The 22,577-nt window shown below is 47.9% G+C and overlaps 1 protein-coding gene across 5 annotated transcripts in view; it reads right to left on the reverse strand.

Annotated features, from left to right (window-relative positions):
- LOC142557432 (nucleolar protein 4) overlaps positions 1-22,577 on the reverse strand; it is a 141,020-nt gene that overhangs the window by 39,488 nt on the left and 78,955 nt on the right. For all 5 annotated transcript variants that reach the window (XM_075669278.1, XM_075669276.1, XM_075669277.1 and 2 more), the window contains exons 3-4: positions 14,770-14,907; positions 12,097-12,630 (exon numbers count right to left, since the gene is read on the reverse strand). In XM_075669278.1, the coding sequence (XP_075525393.1) occupies positions 12,097-12,630; positions 14,770-14,907 (672 nt within the window). The remainder of the gene's footprint in view (positions 1-12,096; positions 12,631-14,769; positions 14,908-22,577) is intronic.

A 22,577-nucleotide genomic window follows, 5' to 3' on the forward strand; every position in this document is an offset into this window, starting at 1 on the left:
TAACTTCTTTTAGAGCCCTAACAACATTCCACATTAGAGAAAATAAACGTATTTGTTGACCTTTATTACCCGGCAATGAAGAGCTTATTTCTAAAAAAAAAATGAAATGTTGCTGGAGTAAAGGCTATTTAGTATACTAATTGATTTATTGAACCTGCGACTGAAAACTTACTCCAGCATATTAAAAAGGAACTGCGAAGTCATGGGTTCGCATCCCACCTGCGGGATACGAATCCACGTTGTTTTTTTTTTTTTTCGTTCACATTCATCTTCCCATCACTTATAACTACATTTCCATTCAACAAGCAATTTACTCCGTGCATTGTTGAGGCTTCTTAGCGAAAGAACATCTGATTCTAAGCGTATATTTGCCCGCGCCTACTATAACCAATTGGATACTACATGCGGGTATATACGGTCGCACAATAAATAAGAAATTGAAAAACAAAAGAGCATCAAAGCGAAAAAAAAAAGACGTCGGCGGGGAGGCTTCGTCGCTATTTCGCCGCTCGCTGTGCGAACAGCGCGTTAGCCAAAGCGCGCGCGCTCCCAGGCCGTTTCCTTTTCGCGCTTCCGTTCTACGAGCAAAACAATTCGATTTTCGTTTTCTCCCGTCTCGCCTTTTCTCTCTCTCGCTCTCTCTCCTCGTCGACGGCGACGGAAAACAGGAATTCGAGACGTTCTCCGCACGCCCTACTTTGCTGAAATGGCCTTATCGGAATCATCGCCGGTCGTTTTTTTTTTTCCCCTCTCCCGCAGTTGTTCCGGTACAGATTTTCTCGGCAACGCGACGCAAAGGATAAGAGAAGCAAGACACGAGAGTGAGAGAGAAGTGGGAGAGAGGGGAGGGAGAAATGTCTATTCTGAAGATAACGCTCTGCTTTGCGATATCAGAGGGCATCTCGATGTTACTGGGCAGACATATGCGCTTCGCTACTAAAGTGTTTTACAAGGCTGTGCTAGGCGTTTCTCTTTCTCTAAGCACGAGGTCGCGACATCGAATCCCGGCCACGGCGGCCGCGTTTCGATGGGGGTGAAATGCGAAAGCACCCGTGTCCTTAGATTTGGGTGCACGTTAAAGAACCCCGGGTGGTCGAAACTTCCGGAGTCTCCCACTACGGAATGCCTCGTAATCAGATCGCGGTTTTGGCACGTACAACCCCATAATTTATTTTTGTATGTTTCGCTTTCGCCAATGGATCTGCCTAACCGATATGCTTCGCATCACACGAACTGTCGTATCATGGAGATGTAATTCTTCACGATCTCACGAGAGGCGGGCAGCCCGCGACAAAGAATCTCAGCGCACAATCGCTTCAGAGGCAAGACATTGCTGGAGCTATGGTGGCCCACCGAAAGCGTGGACCTGTGGCTCAGGTAGTCCTGGTCAGGCAGCATGCGAACGATAGGTCGTACGTGTGTGTCTCTGTGCGAGCATTTTTTAACCCTTTCCTCTCTATCCTCTTTCGAACCCCTTTCTCCCAAGCCCAGTATAGGTTAGCACACCGGAGACTAATATATGGTTAACCTCCTTGCCTCTCCTCTTCATCTTTCTCTCTCTCCCTGCCCAAAATTCGTCCTTCAAATGACACTGTATACATTGCAAGCTGACCACATTCTACGAAACACTGAGTTACAAGTGCAACAAATTGCAACGATTGCGCAAGCACGCGGGAACTAATTCTGGGTTCTGCATTTAAGATAGTCTGATTGGTTAGAAATTTGAACTTACAAGTGAAGCTGAAGCGTAATGCTTAACGGCACAGAAGCATCTCAAGCCACAAGTACGAAGATCAGGCAAAATCCTCGTATCAAATCCACGATCACTATACCATGGTTATAGCTAATAATCGCAGCGTCAGATATCCCTCCTGTAACTTTTTTTTAAGAAACCTTGCACTTGCGACGTGGCCTCAGGGATCGGCGTGCACTGTGCGTCGTGCGATCGCGGAGGCGATGCTTGCGAGTACAGATGCAGCATCGCTCAATGGTATCAGCGTCTGCTCAGCCACACCTTTGAATACACCGCCTCCGGGATAGGCAAGTTAACGGCTCTCTTTTAAAAGAACACATATCTGAAACACTTCTACATTACCGAAAGAAAAAATGAAGTTGGCTCGAAGGAAAGCTTAGGCTGACGTCCATGCATTCGTATAATTTGTACCTGACCTCATGGTGTAATTCAGCTGTAATCGGTAGCCGAATGTACGTTCTCGAGATTATTCTCCACTCGACTACGTCATGCAGTAATAGCTAACTCCATCCATTCGTACAGCTCTCGTAATCATGTGTTTAACACGACCGACTCGATGCGGACAATTCACTTGCGCGCATTTTGTTTCTTTGTTTCGTATTCCACGTGCGATGTTGTAATCCTCACGTTCTTTTCCTTCTTCAAGCGGACACAGGAGTGAACGTTTATACGAATCACGTGGCGACCAGCGTTGCACCCGGACGTCACAGTACAGCGAACTTCCTTCTGACAAGCTCAAAACAGCAAAAGAAAAAAAAAAGAAAATTAAGAGAAATAGAGAGAAATGACAGAGAGTTCGTAGAGGTGACAAAGATCGAAGTGGCAATTGTAAAGGAACGAATGCGCAGGGCTAATAATATTCAGTCGTGTCCTTTTCGCGGGTTCCTAGGTCCTTTGGAAGCACCTTCAAAAACAAGCTTATTGGCTGACGCTCGCACCGAATTTGCTGCCCAAGGACGAACTTCCCGTGCAGCCGCACGGCCAAGAGAGAATGATGAAGGCACACAATCCACAACGGTAATGGAGCACCCTGTCCATGTGTCGTTAGCAAAAGGCAGTGCAGACTGGGGGAGAGAGAGAGAGAGAGAGCTCGGGCTGCGAGAGGGAAGGGAGGCGCGGGCAGAGACGCACTGTTCCTTCCTAGCGCCACGCGGACTGAGAGAAACGGATGCGACCCGATCCTTGCGAGACAATCGAGAATTTGGTATCTTCCTATACACGGTGGAGGGGGGGGGGGAGGGGGGTCGAGCCATTGTTCGCGTTGGCGGCAGCCGCTCGCTTCCAAGAATCTGCGGTCAGACACGCCGCAGGAAAAGGGTGAGGGAATGCGGCAAGGGTCACATGAAACGAGAGAGAGAGAGGAAAAAAAAAAGAAAAGAAGGCGGACGTGGAGGGGGGTTACTTCGAGGACAAACTGTTTACAAAACTCCAATTCGCGCACCTCGCGTCAAAACGGCAGATATGTTTCTTTTTTTTTTCCCGCGCGTGTTACAATCGCCCCCCTCGCCCCCTCCGTCTCTCCCCCTCCACCCTCCTGACCACCACCCTCTCTCTTGTCGTAGGCAAAAGACGAGGAGGTGGGAAGAGATTCTCGAATTTTTCTTCATTCTTTGGCCTGTTGGCTTTGTCCACGCGGTTCACGCGCGGGTTCCACATATGGTGCAAGCGATATCGGCTTTCTTGTTTTCCCTTTCTCGCGGGACTCTTGAAAAGAAAAGATAAAGAAAGGTCCTGGTTCGACGTCGCTATTTTTTTGCTGGTGTAGTGGCAGTGAATGTTGCGCTGTTGTCGCATAGACGGTATTGCATGTGCCTTGGCAGCAGTATAGAATAATATATCACCGCAAAAAAAAAAAAAAAGAAAGGAAAGAAAGTGAAAGAAAGAAATAAAGAAATAAAGAAAGGAAAACCTTTTACCTACGTAAGATGTGGGTACTGCGGGAAAAATATGAGGTGTAACTGCAGCTTGAGTGGGCCCCGCTTCCCCTTTATGAGGCGGGCGCCGACAACGTGGCAACATACGCACATTAAAATATTGCGGGAGTACAAGATATAACCATAATGAATTCTAGCTTCAACCATCAGTGAGCCTGCGACCATATATATATATATATATAGAAGGAATGTTCAATGTTCACCAGACGCCCTTTTTTTACGTTTTTATATAACACCAATGCGTATCGTGCCTCAGGCACATATATTTATGCGTAATTTACAGAGAAATGAATTTGTAAGCTTGTGATTGACTGCAAAGGAAAACTTGAAAATACGCGGGGCCTCTGTCCTGCCGCACTACAGGCCTTGCTTACTTCGAAAACTGCCCATTAGGGGCTCGTCAAGGCCCCTAGTTTTTTGTAAACAGCGAAATCGTCTGCAATGTCGTGGTTGACGTAGTAGTAGTAGTATAAGTAGCGCTAGCCTATGCGTTGCGGTGCAAAATTTCTTTTAATAAGTGATGTCATGGGCATTAGGAGTGCCGTTCTATTTTATTAGTGCTTCCTGTTTCCTCCTCGACATTTTTGGGACGGGGGTAAATCGACAAGAAATAATTGTCCTTTTCTTCTTACCCGTTTAGAGAAGCCGGTTTGCTTTTCGTGGCAACAACATTTCCACTCCATTTCGAGGTTTCTTTTCATTAATGTCGCAAAGAAGAAATCTCACGAGAGAGCGGTTCAGCAATGACAACTCCGTTATAATGGAAATAACAAAAAAAAAGAGGGAGAGGGAAGTCTCGAAAACAAAGCCACGAAGAAGAAGAAAATGTCAGACTTCGATAACACCTACGCACAAGGAGATGAGTCGGTTTCTTTTTCTAGCGCTGCCTAGAATTCGTCTCGCAATCTTTTTTTTCAAATTTTATTTTTCATTGTGTACGGGGAGCGCCTGAAGAAGCAGAAGCGTGCGACTTGTGCAAGGCCTCTCTTGTACGACGCCCCTGCAGTCAAAAGTGCGCGTTTAGTTGCTTTGGTGTAACGAGCTTAATCGAAATGCAAGATGTACGGGAAGCTAATCCGCTTCGAGCCGCCGTGGTTGCTCAGTGGCTATGATGTTAGGCTGCTGAGCACGAGGTCGCGGGATCGAATCCCGGCCACGGCGGCCGCATTTCGATGGGGGCGAAATGCGAGAACACCCGTGTGCTTAGATTTAGGTGCACGTTAAAGAACTCCAGGTGCTCGAAATTTCCGGAGTCCTCCACTACGGCGTGCCTTATAATCAGAAAGTGGTTTTGCCACCTAAAACCCCATAATTTTTTTTAAATTCGCTTCGAACGCTGACACGCGAAGCAACCTGCCTTTCGTGCGCAAGCCATTGGGCAACCTTTATGGAACACGGGATCTTGTTTATGACGCTGATGTGAGTGATTGAAATGAGTAACTTGAAAACGATATCGTGTTGCTGTGAAGCAATAACGGTGATAAATGTCAGTAGTAGTACTAAAACAGGACGCTGCGTCCTAGGTAACTGCACAAAATGAAAGCAGCGAACTTTTTTTTTTCAGTTTTAATTGAGGACAAGTGGAAACGTAGGCAGGTTTCTTTAGGACCGACAGTCTCAAACTCCCAATCAATACTAAGGACGGCAAATAAAAAAGTTATCAACGAGATCTCAATCACAACAAATACTACAGATATTGTAGAACAAGCGCAATTTGTTACATTTTACGAGATGGCGTCTTTTGTCAACTTTCAGAAGCTTGATTTTGATTCGACTGGAGACCCACCGTTTCATGTAGGGAATACTAAGGAGATAAATAATTAAATAAATACCTTCAACAAAACAGAGAGAGAGAGAGAGAGAGAGAGAGAGAAGAAACAAGGAACTCCTACGGTGAGACAAGGCTTGCGAAGCCAGAAAAGGCGAAGAAAGTGAGCGACCCCTGGCGACACCGCGGCAAAATTCCCGAAGCAGGTCGCCGTGATATAACGGATCGTGACATCAGTGACATGATATGATACCAGTATGCGTGATAGCGCCTGCTCTGGGGCCAAGTTCGTTGATCATGGGCAAATATGAACCACATCGACACGTGACCTTTCACGACGCAATGCAAATCTGGTGCTGTGAGAGTGGAAGGCCACGGAATAATTTTGAGCACCAGAGCCCCCCCCCCCCCCCCTTATGGAAATGCGACCAGTGGTGGTGTCGAGGGCCAGACAATAACGAAACAAATAACAATTACTGAAAGAAATAAAGAAATGAGTAAACGCAAGTGACAGTATGGAAGTAGACTAATATATGTATGCAATTCTAGGCCGAGATTTATTCAAATAATTTAGTATTCTTAAGTGGTTGCGTTGACCCTTCTACGAACGCCCAGAAAAGGAGCGAAATACCTATTTTAGGACTAGAATTTTGCTTTTACGTTGAGCCGTTGCAAAGTTTGGCCAGCGAAAGTCTGGCCAGCCGAAACGGTCGGAAAATAAAGAACGTGTTTCCACGTGCGTCGTTTTCGTATTTAAGGCTACATATACCCGTGTAACGAAGTGCCCGGGGAATCGAAAATCGTTCGTTATACAGTTCATTTCGCGGTTGAGGCGGTGACAAAAAAAAAAAGAAAGGAAAAAGAAGCTTCATTTAATCTGGACCTACAATTTCGGCCGAAGACGAAAACGGCCGAACGAGCCGAAGAAAGCTATTCGCTTCGATACCGTGGACACGCTTCAACGTTCGAAAGGTGTACGACTCCACCGCAGGTTGAGGCCAGAGTTGTCCTCCAGTTCCTGCTGTACTTGAAAGCCTGTCTCATTGGGCGACTGTCATTCATCAAATTATTTTACTGCGATTGTACTTATATGGATACTGCGAGCGAATTTCCGCCGTTTACGTCGCCGTGAGGTTCCGTATATATTAAAGGAAAGTGTATATTTAGGTATATATGTTTGCTATATGTCAGGCCGTGTTATACGGCAGGCGGTATATGCTGGATATATTGCCACACCATTGCATCGCTAAAGTTGCACATACCAGGTCTTAAATTCTTGACGCAATATTACTCAGAATTTTGAGAATGTCAGCGCACAAACAGACGTTATGAAACGAAAAGCCGGCGACTCGTGCCTTTTTTATCTCAAATCTTCTCAGACCTAAATATTGAAAGTGCGAAACAATAACAGAGCTCAAGCCTGAAAAGCCTGAAACTGATGCAATCTTATTGGCGCGGCTGCGCACTGCCTCGGGAATCGACCCAGTAACGAGGTTTAACACAAACGCGATACGGAAATTTTTTTTTATTTAAATGATGGGGTTTTACCTGCCAAAACCACTTTCTGATTATGAGGCACGCCGTAGTGGGGGACTGCGAAAATTTCGATCTCCTGGGGTTCTCTAACGTGCACCTAAATCTAGGTACACGGGTGTTTTCGCATTTCGCCCCCATCGAAATGCGGCCGCCGTGGCCGGGATTCGATCTCGCGACCTCGTGCTCAGCAGCCTAACACCATAGCCAGTGAGCAGCCACGGCGGGTATACGGAAAAGCGGTGGTAAAGTCGCTAAGAAAAACGTTAAGAAAAACGTTGACGTTAAGAGCAAGCTTTAGCTCGGGCCCAACTCCGACGCGGCCCATTCAAATACACGTAAAATGCAGAAACGCTCTTCTGAGATAACCCCTGCACCGATTTTTAATGAAATTTATTGCATTTGAGAGAAAGGTAAATTCTAGTGACTGTCGGAAGCGGAATTTCGATTTAGGGACGGAATATTGTTAAAATGTTTTTCAAAAATTCGAAATTGCGAAAAAAAAAATAGAAGCACGGAGTTTACAAATTAATAGTTCCGCATCAAGAACAGATATCGCAGTTCTGTAAACGGCGTCCATTATTTAGCGCCTGTGCGTGTCTGTTTTTTTTTTCTTCTGCGTCCTCGTGCTTTTGCGCTACAAGCAAAACTTCGAAATGTTACACTAACAAGCCCAAATAGCTACGTTGATGGTCTATTAGAACATTGAAAGCGGACAAATTCGACATGTCAATGTATATCTTACGTGAATTCGCTAAGTTGTATACAAGGGTTCTGAAAAAGCTGTATTTCAATATTACTAAATTTTTTGAGATTTATCTGTGACATATAAATTTTGTCCTCTTTAATGTGCTATTACGTACAATTCACGGAATTGTGATATCATTTTCATACCCGAGTTCCAGAGTTGTAAACTTGATAGTTTCGTTTTATGAAAATTTTCACATTTTGCCAACTTATAATAAAATATTTGACGACCCGAGAAAAATATTAAACCAACGGACACTAGAATTGAAGTTTTTCTTTAAAATGCAGCAAACCTCGTCAAATTTGGTGCTGTGGTTGCCGAGGAAAACGAATTCTCCTTTTACATGTATTTAGATAGGAGCACGCGACCTAAAGCTCCCTATTAATAAGCATAAACGAAAGTGTCGGATGGTATAGGATTCCAACAGAGGACACCTAGCAGAACAGCTCGTTTTTACTTAGTCAGCTTACGTTTGTTTCAATGCTTACTGCCACTACAGCTACGTACCTTGCACTTCGTGCAATACTCTAAAATGTTGCTATCACCTTCACTGCTTCAACCTTATGGCGAAATTGTGATATTTTTTTTCTTTTCCCTAAAGCATTGCTATTATTTCTTACCCCTGCATTTAGGCGAAGGTGCCTGCCATCCTATCTGTAATAAATTCATTTGTGTCACGTGACTGCGAGTTGAAGTTTCGAGGAAGTATACTAAGATATAATCGTACTGGCCAATTTAAAGAAAAGGAAAACTCTTCGTGAGGTATTCATCCATTCAGTTCTGTTTAGGTGCCGGATAAACGCGACCACCAACCTGTCGCCCACGCTTGAGACCCCGCGCGTCATAAATTTTGGGGGTTTTACGAACCAGAACCACGCTATATGATTACGAGGCACGCCGTAGTGGCAGGGGGGAGGGGGTCCGGATTAATTTTGTCCAACTGGGATTCTTTGACGTGCACCCAATGCACGATGCACGGGTGGTCTTTTTCTTCTTTTTTGTGTGTGTGGTCTAGATACTATCCAAAAGTTCGCGAAGCCCGCTTCACCATCGTCGTCGTCATCATCATCACTATCATCATCATCATCATCATCATCATCATCATCATTAGCCTGGTTACGTCCACTGCAGGGCAAAGGTCTCTCCCATACTTCTCCAACTGCCCCGGTCATGTGCTAATTGTGGCCATGTTGTCCCTGCAAACTTCCACAATTAGCACATGACCGCTTATAATGCTACAAAGAAAAAGGGTGACCTTGTCAAGTAACGCGGGCGAAGATCGGGCGAAAGCTCTCCGGGCCTAATAGCGCGCCATGGGCGAAGTGGCGAAAGCTTCGGCGCGTCATCCGACGTCGCGGCCGGGACCGGCCAATCAGAGCTTCGCACGACGCCCACGGCGCTGAGGTTCGTGGTTCGTCGGAATCGCCTTGGACGAGGTGGCGTGACCTCGTAACTGCAGTGAAGCCGGCTCCACAGACACGGAAGGGCGAACTGTCTCGCAGAGAAGCACTGCGCTCAGGCGGAGGCACGACGAAAGTTTTGCGGGTTAAAAAAAAAAAAAAAAAGAAAGAAAGTCGTCGGTAGGACCACCGCCGGCAGCGGGCGGGTCAAGAGGTGGCCCGCGAGCCGTATTTGGGACACTCCTGTCATAGGCAACGGGTCGCCCCGGCACGTGAAAGATGAACTGTAGTGTGTTCTATAGGAGCCAAAGAGCGAACCTGGCAAGTTTTAGAGAACTCTTACTGCATCACGAAAGCCCAACTACGAGGTCACACTTTGAAATATCTGACGTCGCACAGACGCTCGGGGGCAGGCCTTGTGGCGCGAAATTAGAAAAGAAAGGGAGGAAATTTAGACTTCGTTTGTTCTTGTAGTCATCGACCTCTTCCCGCAACTATCCGCCGTGGTTGCACAGTGGCTATGGCGTTGGGCTGCTGAGCACGAGGTCGCGGGATGGAATCCCGGCCACGGCGGCCGCATTTCGATGGGGGCGAAGTGCGAAAACACCTGTGTACTTAGATTTAGGTGCACGTTAAAGAGCCCCAGGTGGTCGAAATTTCCGGAGTCCTCCACTACGGCGTGCCTCATAATCAGAAAGTGGTTTTGGCACGTAAAACCCCATAACGTAATTTAATTTTTTCTTCCCGCAACTGCCGCGGTATTTTAGTGATTACGAGGTTGCGTTGCTCAGCCCCAGGTCGCAGGTTCGACCCCGGCCGCAGAGGCAGCGTTTCGATGGGGGGAGAAATGCGACGACGCTCGTACAGTTCGATTTAGGTGCACGTTAAACAGCTTCGGGTGGTCGAAGTTATTCCGGAGTCCCCCACTACGTCGTGCCTCATAAATATAGCTGGAACCTACGGAATGTTCCCAACCACATTTCGTCAGCCTATCATAAGCTTCAGCACAGTCATATTATTTACAGCGGAGTGGAAAACAGCACAATGGCCGCGCAAGCTCTTTAGAAAACCCCCGTTTCCAAATCAGTGGCACACCTTCAAAAAAAAAAAAAAATTGATACCCTTAGAGTTCTTGATGCTAATTGAAAAATTAAAGCTTAAATAGATGATGAGGCGCACTTCTAGTTAACTTCAATTTACTGTTTTAATAAGTTCTGGTAAATCAGTACTCTTATGCTACGCCGTGTCGTTGATACATCGTTGACTTCTCCTTCGCGTGGACTACGTTATATTTATTAGCAGTTTCATTTCAGTCTTCGTTCTGCTGACAATTTTTTGTTGTTGCGAATATCACTTCGCGGTTCGCTTCGCTCTATGGCTTTTGATAGAGTCGGCTTCGGTATTTATGTCTCTATAATAATAATAATAATAATAATAATAATAATAATAATAATAATAATAATAATAATAATAATAATAATAACGCTATTATTATTTACGGGCTAAATAACTGGCAGCCATGGAATTAGTATGTACCACAAATTCAAATAAAGAAAATGCTATATCGGGCACGATGGTGACTGCACAGAACGTTTGGGTATACGTGTACGCAAGAAATTCACAATATTCAAATAAGTAAAGCAGAGTGAGCTAAACAACAACAACAACAACAACAACAACAACAACAACAACAACAACAACAACAACAACAACAACAACAACAACAACAATAATAATAATAACAATAATAATAATAATAAGAAGAAGAAGAAGAAGAACCTTAGTTCCGTTGCAAACCCTACTGAAGAATACCTGTACGCCCTGTACTATAATCCTATATGGCCACATATGTTTATACGAAAACATACGGGGACCCATTTGATCATAAAAGACTACCTATTAATATATACGGAGTATACGGGTGTTGCTCGCTAGAGAGAAAATGTAGCTCGAAGTGGTAGCAATTGGTTAATAAGAGCGAAGAAAGAAGGGGTTGGGGAAGCCGAATTGTTTCTGACCGCCCGGTAAATTATAAAGCTTAGGCAACTGGCTTACCTGAACGACGCCATTACTATTATATTTCACCGAGAGAAAGGTATGCTGGCGCTTTCTATGCGTCCTCGGTCAGGCTTACGAAGATATGTGTACCATCCATTCTTGCCCTCAGAGGATTTCGTTCCTCCCTCCGGGTAACAAACTGGGAGACTTCCAGGTAATAAGTTCAGACCGTCAAGTAAACATGCGTCTAGAACATTTATTACTCCTTTTTGTTTAAATCCTAGGTACCCATTGGTGAAATGCGCTCCAGTGTCTAGCAACATACCAAAACATGTCGAAAACATGTGCTTTCCTCATCTGAGGCATAGGCCACAAAGCAAGCGCGCATAAATAAATGTCGGGGCTCGAACACTCGCACGACATCGCGCGATCGCTAAAGGTTAACCGAAATTTCAACTCTCTCGCCAAAAATAATTTCAGAGAAAGAAAGAAATAATCGGTTACAAATCGGCTGGTTCCGGCTCTCTTACCAGCGCTCTTTCGGCATGCAGCATTGCAGACAGAAAACAACAAAAATAAAAAAAAACAAGAGCAAGGAGGCAAGCTTTCCGACTTCGCTCCGACGAAAAACAAGTCGTGAAGCGACGTCGCGCCCTGACATTTGAAAGTAAACTCAGTGGCATTTCAAAGGCGTCCCAAGTCTCAAAGGCACGCCGAAACGCGCGCTCCGAAAGGCTAGACAACCGCCGCTGCGCAGCAGCAGACGGCCGAACCAGGAGCGGCGGCGGCGGCAACAGCAACACTACCGATCGGCTTACCGCGGTGTAGGCAGCGCAACAAGTAGTTATAGTGTAGAATAACGTCGCCGGTCGACACACTCGCGGAATGAAGCTGTGATTGACGCAAGAAGCGCAGCCGCCGAGAACGCAGCGCCGATTCGAGAGAGAGAGTGACTCACTCACCTCCCGTGGATTGAAGGCATCCTCGTCGGAGAGACCGAGACTCCTCATGTGTTTCAAGTAGGCCGTCGTGATGGGGACGCTGAAGTCGAGATCGGCCGCCGTCACGGACGCGATTCGCGCGCCCACCGCGCGCGCCGCGGCGGCGCTGGCGTCGCTGCCGGCGGCGCCCCCTGGCGAAGACGACGCGGAACTCGCCGGCGAAGCGGTGGCGCCACCGGCGCTCACAGAAGTGACGTCACGGCACGGGCTGCCGCTTCCGGTTCGACAGCTGGCGCCGCCGGCGCTGTTGCCGCTGGCTGCGCCGTTGCTCGGGTAACCGGAGGACGCCGTCTCAGCTGTCGTCGTCGGAGGCGGCGCCGCGGGCGTTGCGACGCCGCTGCTGAGGGCGGGAGAGTCGGCGTTCGCTGCGGCTGTGACGGGCGCGATGGCGCTCAGCGCACCGTTGGTGAGGTGCATCCTCTTCTGGCAGTCGGAGCAGGACATCAGGAAGTGCGTGACCGCTTCGCGGGGCAGGAAGGCGTAGAGCTCCGCGATCTGCGGTCCGAAGAAAGGGGCGGAGAACGTCCTCTGAGACAGGAAACATGTACGACCCGACTGCGAGATATCTTAGACGTCTGTTTACGGAACGTCGGAAAACCGGACTGGTAGTGACTCCTCGTGAAAATTTGTGCTTACAGAACGTGTTAGAAACGTTTTTGTGCTGCACGGGTGTCCTCCACTAATCTCTAATATAAGTTTAGTAGAAATCAGTGGTGTTCTCACCGAAAGGAGTCGCACATCATTACACCAGCATGCAAGTTTAACATGGTCGTAGCAATCAATATTATTTTCCTGTGTTGAAGGTAAACGTAATTTAAAAAGATGGCAGCACCGGCGCTTTGCGTCTCTGGAGTCCAGGTACACCGTAAATTGCCGCAGTTCACGAAGAGGCTCCAACTATTCATTAACAAGAAACACGGACATCCGCGACATGTAAGAGTTGCAGTGAAAAAGAGGCCAGAAATTTAGCTTGTAACTGGATCGGCGTCAGGTATCTTTGCCAGCCTGGCATGAAGCTTCCACCTAAATCATTCTCTAAATTTAAGGTGGGAGCACGCCGAATTGCTCCCGAAGGTTATATATCGACGGAGCCGTACAATTCTGGATTTATTTATTTACTCATTTACTTATTTAATTATTTCTTAATATTGTTCTCAGGGCATTGTAAGGCATTAAATGAGGAAATGGGATACACAGCGGATAAGGAAAATTACAACAAGAAATGGAAAAAAGATCCGGAATACAAGGTTAAAATACATGAAACATTGGCAAGAATAGAAAGACTAAAGAAAAACAAAATATTAGTAAGATATAATGCCATATACGAGTAAATTCAACTGCAGTCTGAAGTAATGTTGGTTGCTGCATACTGAAAGGAGGAATTATCACAGATGGAAACAATGTGCGCGGGAAGGTGATTCCACTCTAGTAACGTCCGGAGGACGAATGCCTGGGAAAATGTATTAGCGATTCAAGACCGCGCATAAGCTTATCAGGGTGATCGATGCGACCGGAAAAATACAGAGCGGAGTACAAATAAATAGATCACCCATAATGCTGAACAGTGAAAACTTTTTGTGAGATAATGTTAAACGAGGAATTTTTGCGTCGAATTGCAAGAAACAAAAGGAGAAATATTGCTTTCATAGCTGTTATGTTGGCAGCATTGTTAAGGAAGTCGCATTTTCACCCGAAAGGCGATGCATCGATTGCGATAGCAAATTAGTGGACAGCTATACGAAGCAAAGATAGTAGTTTTATCGGGCGTATAAAGTTGTAAACATAGGCGCACTAGCTAAATTAAAGAGCACGGTGTCAGGCGCGCACAAGCAAACATGAACACATCTGACTCGACGACCGCGGAAACTCGCCGTCAAAACGCTGGCGTGAGGAAACGCGGCAGCGGCAGCGAGCGAAGTGACATTCGTGCTGTTCTATCGCTTCAACGAAAAGTGAGCGCCGAGAACACACAGTATACGATGCCGCGTGGGAGGCTGCGAGGATGGATATTATCCGTTGTACAAGGTCATGTCCGGAGGAGAAGGTAAAGTGACGGAAAGACAGAGGAGGCTATAGTCAACGTAAAGACCAGCTGGCCAGCACGTAACGGGGGAAAGGCGGTAAAGAGAATTAAACGAGTTTTGTCGACGCAACTTGTTGGCAGTACACGATATCTCTCGGCTATCGGAAACAACTTCGATACCGTAACGTGCAGGGAATGGACGCATCGGTTCTTTTCGCGACTATAGCTTGCACCGCCAAATTACCGTACCAACCTTGCACACGATTAAAAAAAGAAGGCGAACATCACTGAAGCCAAGGAAGTCATAGATAGATCTGCAAGCTGTTGAAACACAGCTTTTACTTCGGTCCCCCAGCATCATCATGTACGACGTGATGGTCAAATAAACTTTATTATTATTATTATTATTATTATTAGATGCATTATAGTTTGTTTAGAAGTCGTAACTACGCTAGCCGAACGTACTAACCACCCTATGCATTTCCAAACCTCTCGTATGCCTCAAGTAGCTAACACAGCCACCACCGGGGCAGCCTATACACTCAGTGCTTTGAACACAACGCGCGAGAGGAGAATGAAACGTGGACGAAGCGTTGGCGTGGGCGACTTACCGCCTTGTAGGTCCTCTTCTGTCCGGCGTGCTTGCCCCCTCGGCCGTCCATCTCGACGTGGACGCCGTAGATGATCTCGAAGAAGTTCTCCACCACCGCGACTCGCTTGTACACCGTCGTCTCGCCATCGCCACCCTTCTGCGAAACGAGCAAGAGAAAGAGATACAAGCACTCAATGAAATGTGTACACCTTCAAGGGGCGTGCCTACGGAGCGCTGACGCGATAATCTGCATAGCGTCTGAGGGGGAGGGGATCAAACGTAATTAAAGGATATGAAAAACTAAAAAGAAAATGTATGCGTGTAAATTTGATAATGAAGTTTTAGTTTGTCCGCATAGGCATTTTAAACTTATTTTTGTTTTAAACGTAGAACAATGGCAAAGTATTTCTCTTTAGGTTCGACTATCCCAACTCGGGCGCCGCCATCTTGGAAAATTGGCGCCATCTGGCACCTGACTAGGCTCCGCCGCTATGCTGCAATGTGCGGCTGGCTACAGTGGGGGAAAACCCTTTCGCGGGGCTGCACAGTGGTGTTTTCTCGCCTGATTTTTTTTATTTTCTTGTCGTGCATAGGTTGTGTTGTCAAGAGTGTTTATTAAAGTGTATGTCGGTCCTCATCACGAGGTCTACCCCTACAAATACTGCCGTTTAGAAGGGCATCCTGCTCCGCTACGAAATTATTTTCGCAGAGTACTGCCATGGCGGTTGCCTAGCATTAAAAGAAAATAAATATATGCGCGGATTGCTGGAAAGCTACGTTTCGTTTACCGCGACATCAGAAAATTCGGATTCCGTATGCACTCGCACAGTTCCATATACTGTTCTTCAGACACGTGCTCTTACTCGTACGAGAAATAAGTGCTCCATTTAGACTAAAGATGCGACCGACGTGTTGGATCGTTAATTATTCACCTTCCACAAGCATGCAGTACGGACTATTATGTTTGCCGTCAATGCCTTTCCTGGCTAGCACACGTGGTCAGAGAGATAACATTTTGATGGAACCTCTCTGTTCTAATTCACAGGCTATCGGAGACGTGAGCAGCAACAGCCGCCTTGCTTGCAACATCGTGCGAATGTTTAGTCGTCGTCGTCGTCGTCGTCATCGTCATCATCATCATCATCATCATCATCATCATCATCATCATCATCAGATCAGCTTATGTAGATTGCAAGACGAAGGTCCATCTCGGAAATTTCCAATTGCTACTCTCTTGTGTCGACTGCCTCCGTCATATATGCCTGCAAGTTTCTCAATCTCATCATATCGACTAATCCCCTACCGTCCACGACAACGTTTTCCGTCCCTAGACACGCAAATAAACCAAAGAACGAAAATTTGAAAACAAGAGAAACAACAGACACGGTCTCTATAGACACATCTAAAAAAAAAAGAACAGTAAACTAAGCACGAATGGCGTATTAATAAATTAAACCTGAATCAAAACACTCAGGGTTGGCAGAGTTCACAAAAATGTCACAAGCGCCAATCAATCAAATAAAAAGAACTCGAAAGCTGCTCCCCTAAGAAGTCATCTGGGACACATCTCAAATGTGTATAGAAGGGGCAGGATCATGAACCTAGTACGTCTTCTATTGTGTCCTTAGGATCTAACTGCTGATCCGTTAGGATCACGACAACAGTAAACGTTGCAACCGTTTTTCCTTGGTGCGCGCAACATTACTATGGCACGGGTGCTTTGGAGAATGCCAAACTTTCGCCTGAAAGTCTAAAGCAATGAGAGCTTTCACCGTTCCTTAGGCGCTGCTTCAATTACATCAAGATGACAGAGCAGCTCGCGTTGTTCACGTCGTTACTCGACTTCCGGTAGGACACAGACAATCCGCGCGAGTCTATTGAAGGTCCCGCAGCAAGCTTCTTGATTGCTCCTACTCTCAGCCAACTCTTTAATTAATTTGCGCGCGGGGCACTGCTGACATCTCACAGCTATTTCTTTTTTCACTGTAATAAATTTCTCTCTAGCTGTCTCTCCTCTCAGCAACACCGCGCAATAATAGGCTCCACCGTGCGCGACGCTAAGCGGCAACTTTCCCCCTTTTTGTTTGTTCCCCAAAACTTCCCCAAAGGGCCTCGCGCCAGCCAAGCTTCTCCCCACCGATTGTTCTTCGAACACAACACTTGCGCACAACCGCCAGTGTGCCGACGGCAGCGCGCGACAACCTCCAAGAGAAAAGAAAAGTTGCGCGGGCAAGAGAGGGCTTTCCTTTTAATCGATGCCACCAGGGGGTGCAGCGTTCGCCTCCTCTTCCCCGACAACGCCTCAACCAAGAGGCACGCAGAGCCATCGAAACGCCGAGACGCTTGCCCCGCTTCCCCCACCGCAGGGAAAGTGGGCGAGCAAGCAGCCTATACTCTTTACTTAGCTAGGCAGCTTGCCTGCCGCGCACCGCCGTTGTCAAGCCCCTCCCCCCCTTTCCCCCGACCCTTCGCAAACTTCCCAGGCGTCCCGCTCCTTTCTTTTTTTTTTGCCCCTCGACTCGATTCAACGCCAACTACTTTCCTCTCCACACCACGGTGCTCTCCCTACGACGTCCAGAACTTCCCGACGCGAAAACCACTTCCTCCCGAATCACGCGAGCTTGCGCCCCTTCAACCCCGCAGAAGCGCAACTAAGAAGGGAGGTGAAATGAGGACCCGGGGAAAGCCCGCGCCTACAGTCTGAGCGCCGACTTCTGCCGGGCTGCGCTGCAGCTCTCCCTCCTCTGCTCCCCCCTTCTTCTCCGGGGCTCTTCATCGACTTCCAAACTTTGGCCGCATCCACCGGCTCTGTCGTTCCCGGCGCTGGTTGTAGAGTACTCCTTGTAGCGTGTGTGCGTGCGTGCGTGCGTGTTTGCTCGGCCCAGCAAAGCGCTGTTTCGCGGAACCTGGCTGCGCGCCCACACAGGTCTCGGCGCACGCGACGCCCAAGCGGAGCTGAGCTCCACAGCTTTTCCATCCTTTCCTGGCACTCCCTTTGCCCCGTCCGCTTTCACTTCCCCCCTCACGCTTTCCCTACGAGCTTTACGCGCCGCCTCTGATTCACCGGGTTCCTTTATTTTCGCGCTATTCTTTCGCGGGGAAAGAAGCAGCACCGCGGAGCACACGCACGCGAGAGAACGCTGGTTCAAGTCGGGAAGGGAGAGGGAGTGACGATGGGGAGACCATCTTGACTCGCACACCCAACCTCCTCGTGCTCTTGGGCGCACAGAGATATGCTTCCGCGCCTCCGGCACGAAAGCGTCAAGTACTGTCGCTGTTCGCTGAATTGGACTGCGTTTTCTATTAGCTCGTAAGCCCACGTGTTTCCCCCTCTTCAAGCAGTGGGGAACAAAGTTTTCGGGGAGGGCTAGGAAACTGCGCCCCCCCCCCCAATAAGACTAGTTATGTTCAGTCAAACCTCGATTTAGCGAAATTCGCGATGTAACGAACTATTTTCATTTCCCGATCTTAGTTGCATTAAAAACCGCGTATTTTATTCGCTATTTAGCGAAGTCATGTTCTAACAGGGTTTCGATTTAACGATGTTTTCGGTCATTTCAAGCATGTACTTGGGAGCCTGTATGGCCAGTAAATATAGCAAAAAAAAACTATAGAAATGTCGGCCGAGGCAAAAGTTACTTCGTGTCCTTCTGCATGAAAAGTTTGCGCGGCAAAAACGTCATCAAAGCGCGCGCGCCGGGACGCCGTCGGCGGGAAACACCGCTGAGCCGTTTGTCGCGTTGGTAGACAACTTGCGGAGGCCGCGAGGGACGCTGCAGCTCGCAGCGCTCGGGGAAACGCAAAAAACTGACGATTCCTTCTGCGCAATTAAGGGAGATGGGGAGGGAGTGAACGCGTGGTAACGTGATCAAGCACGTGCTAGGGAAGACGGGATTGGGGGGGGGGGAGGGGGAAGGACAGGACCGCAGCACAATCTGGCTTCTTCGCCTAGCGCGCGCCTCAGTGCGCGGGCCACGCGCCTTATCTTGGAAGTAATCGCACCGTGGCGAGTGCAAAGCCCGAGCCGAGACGTACGGTGCCTCGATGCACAGTGGTTTCCCGCGCGTCTATAGCGTTGGTGGTCGCGTAATCTCGAAGTTTCCGAGACACGGTGCGAAGCGTTCGCTCGCGTTGCGACAGCGAGTTCGTGGTACTCAAGTGAGATCTGGTAATATTTTCCTGGGCACGAATGACATCGATAGAGGTACGGACCTTGCTTCTTGCAGTTTTATCTTTGCTATCGCCATCGATGCTTTGCCTTTCTGGCGAAAGTGCGACTCTTCCTTTCTTTCTTTTTTGCTCAGGACGGTGATTCGTTCCTTTTTACCATTTTGTTTTTAAATTGTGGGCGCCGTGAACCTCGTCGATGCAAGGGTCACGGCGCGATCAGCGCCGGACGCGCTGGCGCTCACAACTGCGCTGTTACGGCTCGACCGTGTTGTCATTCATGTTTAGGTGCTTGCTAACAGGTTACTATCCAGGCATACTCTAAGAATTTGTGAGATTGTTTTCAGCGATGAAACTGTACGACGTCGAAACAACGAAATTCGCGACGTAGCGAAGTTTTTCGGTGCAAGTATAACTTAGTTATATCGAAATTCGACTGTATTGCACACTCACTTACCTTTATTTAGAATTATTACGGAACTGGCTATGCAAAAGAAAATTATCGGAACTGAACGAAAGTCGTTTAATCACATTCTTCGTCGTCCCACTTTCAGAAAATCCACTCTGATTCATTTAGACCATTGTGCGGTTGCAGACGACAAAGAGCAACCGTATAATGCGAATGACACCAACGCCCTATCGGTGTACACCTACACCGGAGCGTAGGTGAACGCGCACGCGCACGCACGCACGCACGCACGCACGCACGCACGCACGCACGCACGCACGCACGCACGCACACACACACACACACACACACACACACACACACACACACACACACACACACACACACACACACACACACACACACACACACACACACACACACACACACACAATGAGGCTGCCATTGTGCTGACGTGAGAGATAGGGTGCCTGATGCTGGTAAATAACTTTTCCTGTGATCATCCCACTCTAAAAAAAGCTGGCGTTACAAAATTCACAGTGAATAAGAATCAAATCACTTGTAGCAGCCGGCAGCGAAAGAAAGATTGAAAAGGGGTAAAAAAGGTAAACAAGGAAACACCTGCACAGCGGTTAATCTTTTCTTTTTCTGTCACTCGGCGTACGCGCGCCTTTATCGCGCGCGTGAGCTAGTACCGATATTAACGTCAAGCACGCTCTCTCACTTAGGTATGCACGACAAAAAGAGATTGTGATCCCGGGCATAAAAGGGGGTAGGAGAGGAAGGAGTGAGTCGAGCCGTTAATGAGCGCCAACTTGAGACCTCCCTATACAGATTCGATTCCCGCCTTGTGCTTAATTTCTTTTTCTTTGGCGCTCGTCTATTTTCGCCAAACGGGGCCGCCAAGTTATGGCGAGAGTGGCGGCAGGGCAATAAAGTAACGACGCAACGCATAGCACGGAGGTCGCATGCAAAAAACGAAAACACGCACGCGTTCACGCGTGCACGGATAACTATGTAGGCAAGAAAGCACAGACATCGAAATAGAGAGAAATAGGTCGTGCGATAAAGCTGATCACGTGCTTCCTTACCCCAAGTGTAGGGTAGAAAACCGGACGCTGGTCTGGTTTGCCTCCCTGCCTTTCGTCTCATTACTTTCTCTCTCTCTCTAATCACATGCAGATGCGTGGGTGAAAGTGCCTCCAGCGACGATACAAGGAAAGGAAGGCAGTGAAGATTGACGCGGAGGAAAAGAGAGAGAGAGAAGCGGATAAAAGAAAGAGAAGCGTGGAAAGCAGGATAACAAGGGAACGCCGACGCTACGGTAAGTCAGCCTAGGAGACGAGCGAGTCGGAAGCGAGAAAAGCAAACAGCCCGGCGAGGCGCGTAATCTCAGGTATAGGGAAGAAGGCGGTGGGGAAGCAGGCGCCGAGGCAAGGCCGCGCGCCGCGGAGTTGACGGGAAGAACGAGCTGTGTCGGGAAAACGGGAGAGTGAGGAGGGGCGAGCGAAGGAAATGGGGACCGCGAAGGGCGGCAGGACTGTAGGCTGAGGCGTCGCAGCACTGTACTGGATGGGACGACGTCGACGACGCGCAGGAGACCGCGGAGCGGCGCAACAGGCAAGCGCCCCTCTCCCCATAGCGCCGGAACGATGGGGAAGTGCGGGTCAGGAGGTGAGAGATAGCGAGAGGGAACTGCACTCCTAGACGTCACCCTTCTCGCCCTCTTATCCTCTGGTTTCCACCTCACCCATGTTTTGCGTGTGGAACTATGTACAACTTCCAGGGAGGGCGAGGTATGCACAGTGGAAGCCGAAGGAAGCGAAGATGAGCCAAGAACAAAGAGATGGAGAGAGGGAGCAGAGAAGGAAACACAGCCTGTGTAGAGAACGGCAGGCTATCCTGTGCTGGGCTACGGGGTAAAGGGAATGACAGGAGATAGAAGGAGAGCCGATCTAGAGAAGAGAAACAACGGGAAGTACTATATACAAAAGACGGTTGAGGAAGAACACAGGAGCGAATGGAGTGGCGAAGGTGAATGGAAGGAGAGACGGCGTTTGAGATGATCGCGGAGGGAGAAGGCTGAACGCAGGAGGAACAACGAAAGGCTGAGCGACGTCAATTTACGAAGCGAAGCAACGACGCAGCTCAAGGGATAAGGGCTGGAGGGGGGGATACAAGCGCGGGAACACAGAAAGGTGGAAGAAAGAGGGAAGCTTCGGGAATGGCGCTGCTGAGACGGGAAGCAGCAGAAAAGCACTATAGCAGAGGCGCGGGAAGTTGGCCAACTCATTGTTATGGACGAGGGTGACTGCAGCAGCAGCAGCAGCTCCGAGCTGCGTTGTCTCTTGCACCTACAGGGGTCGTGCGCGCGCACTGAACGAAAAGTTTGCGGATCGGAAAAGCAGGGAACGAGACAATGGAGAGGGAACGCGAGTGGGATCGCTAAATACCGGCGAATAGTTAAGGGCGAAGTAGAGTAGAGGAAACAACGAAGTTTACGAAGAGAGCTGTGTGGTAAAAGAGCGAGGGGGACCGCCATTATGCAATGACGTGTTTGTTGGTCGGATACTTTTAGGTAAGAGCGCAACGCTATGTAGGGGCAGTGTTACAGGAAGCAAGTGCGCACAGCAGTGTGCGTCTATCGGCCAAACCCTAAAAGCTGGGAGTTTTATTACCTCGATGTAGAGGTCAATTGTGCGCTACGAGGATGAGCATTTCGACTGTACTGTCTGTCTGTCTGTCTGTCTGTCTATCTATCTATCTATCTATCTATCTATCTATCTATCTATCTATCTATCTATCTATCTATCTATCTATCTATCTATCTATCTATCTATCTATCTATCTATCTATCTATCTAGTTTCTTTACTTAAGGAGCCGTGAAACAGGTTTACCATGAACGTACTGTCGCGAAGGGACGTCTATAGATAGATAGATAGATAGATAGATAGATAGATAGATAGATAGATAGATAGATAGATAGATAGATAGATAGATAGATAGATAGATAGAGTTTACGTAAGCATGTTCGACGAGTGTAATATATTGAAATCATTCCACATTGGGCAGTAACGTCGGAAGAAACAAATTTTTTCTTGATGCCGCGGCTGTAGGTATTCTTTTTTTTTTTTCGGGTGTACATTCACAGCGCGCGCGCATTGAACTGCAAGCACATGGCTGAAACGCCGCTGTAAGCAAAGCCAATTAAATATGTTTCCAGCGAAAAGACAACCTCAATTAAGCTTAT

The sequence above is a fragment of the Dermacentor variabilis genome, chromosome 9 (assembly GCF_050947875.1).
Source record: "Dermacentor variabilis isolate Ectoservices chromosome 9, ASM5094787v1, whole genome shotgun sequence".
In the NCBI taxonomy this organism is placed as follows: Eukaryota; Metazoa; Arthropoda; class Arachnida; order Ixodida; family Ixodidae; genus Dermacentor; species Dermacentor variabilis.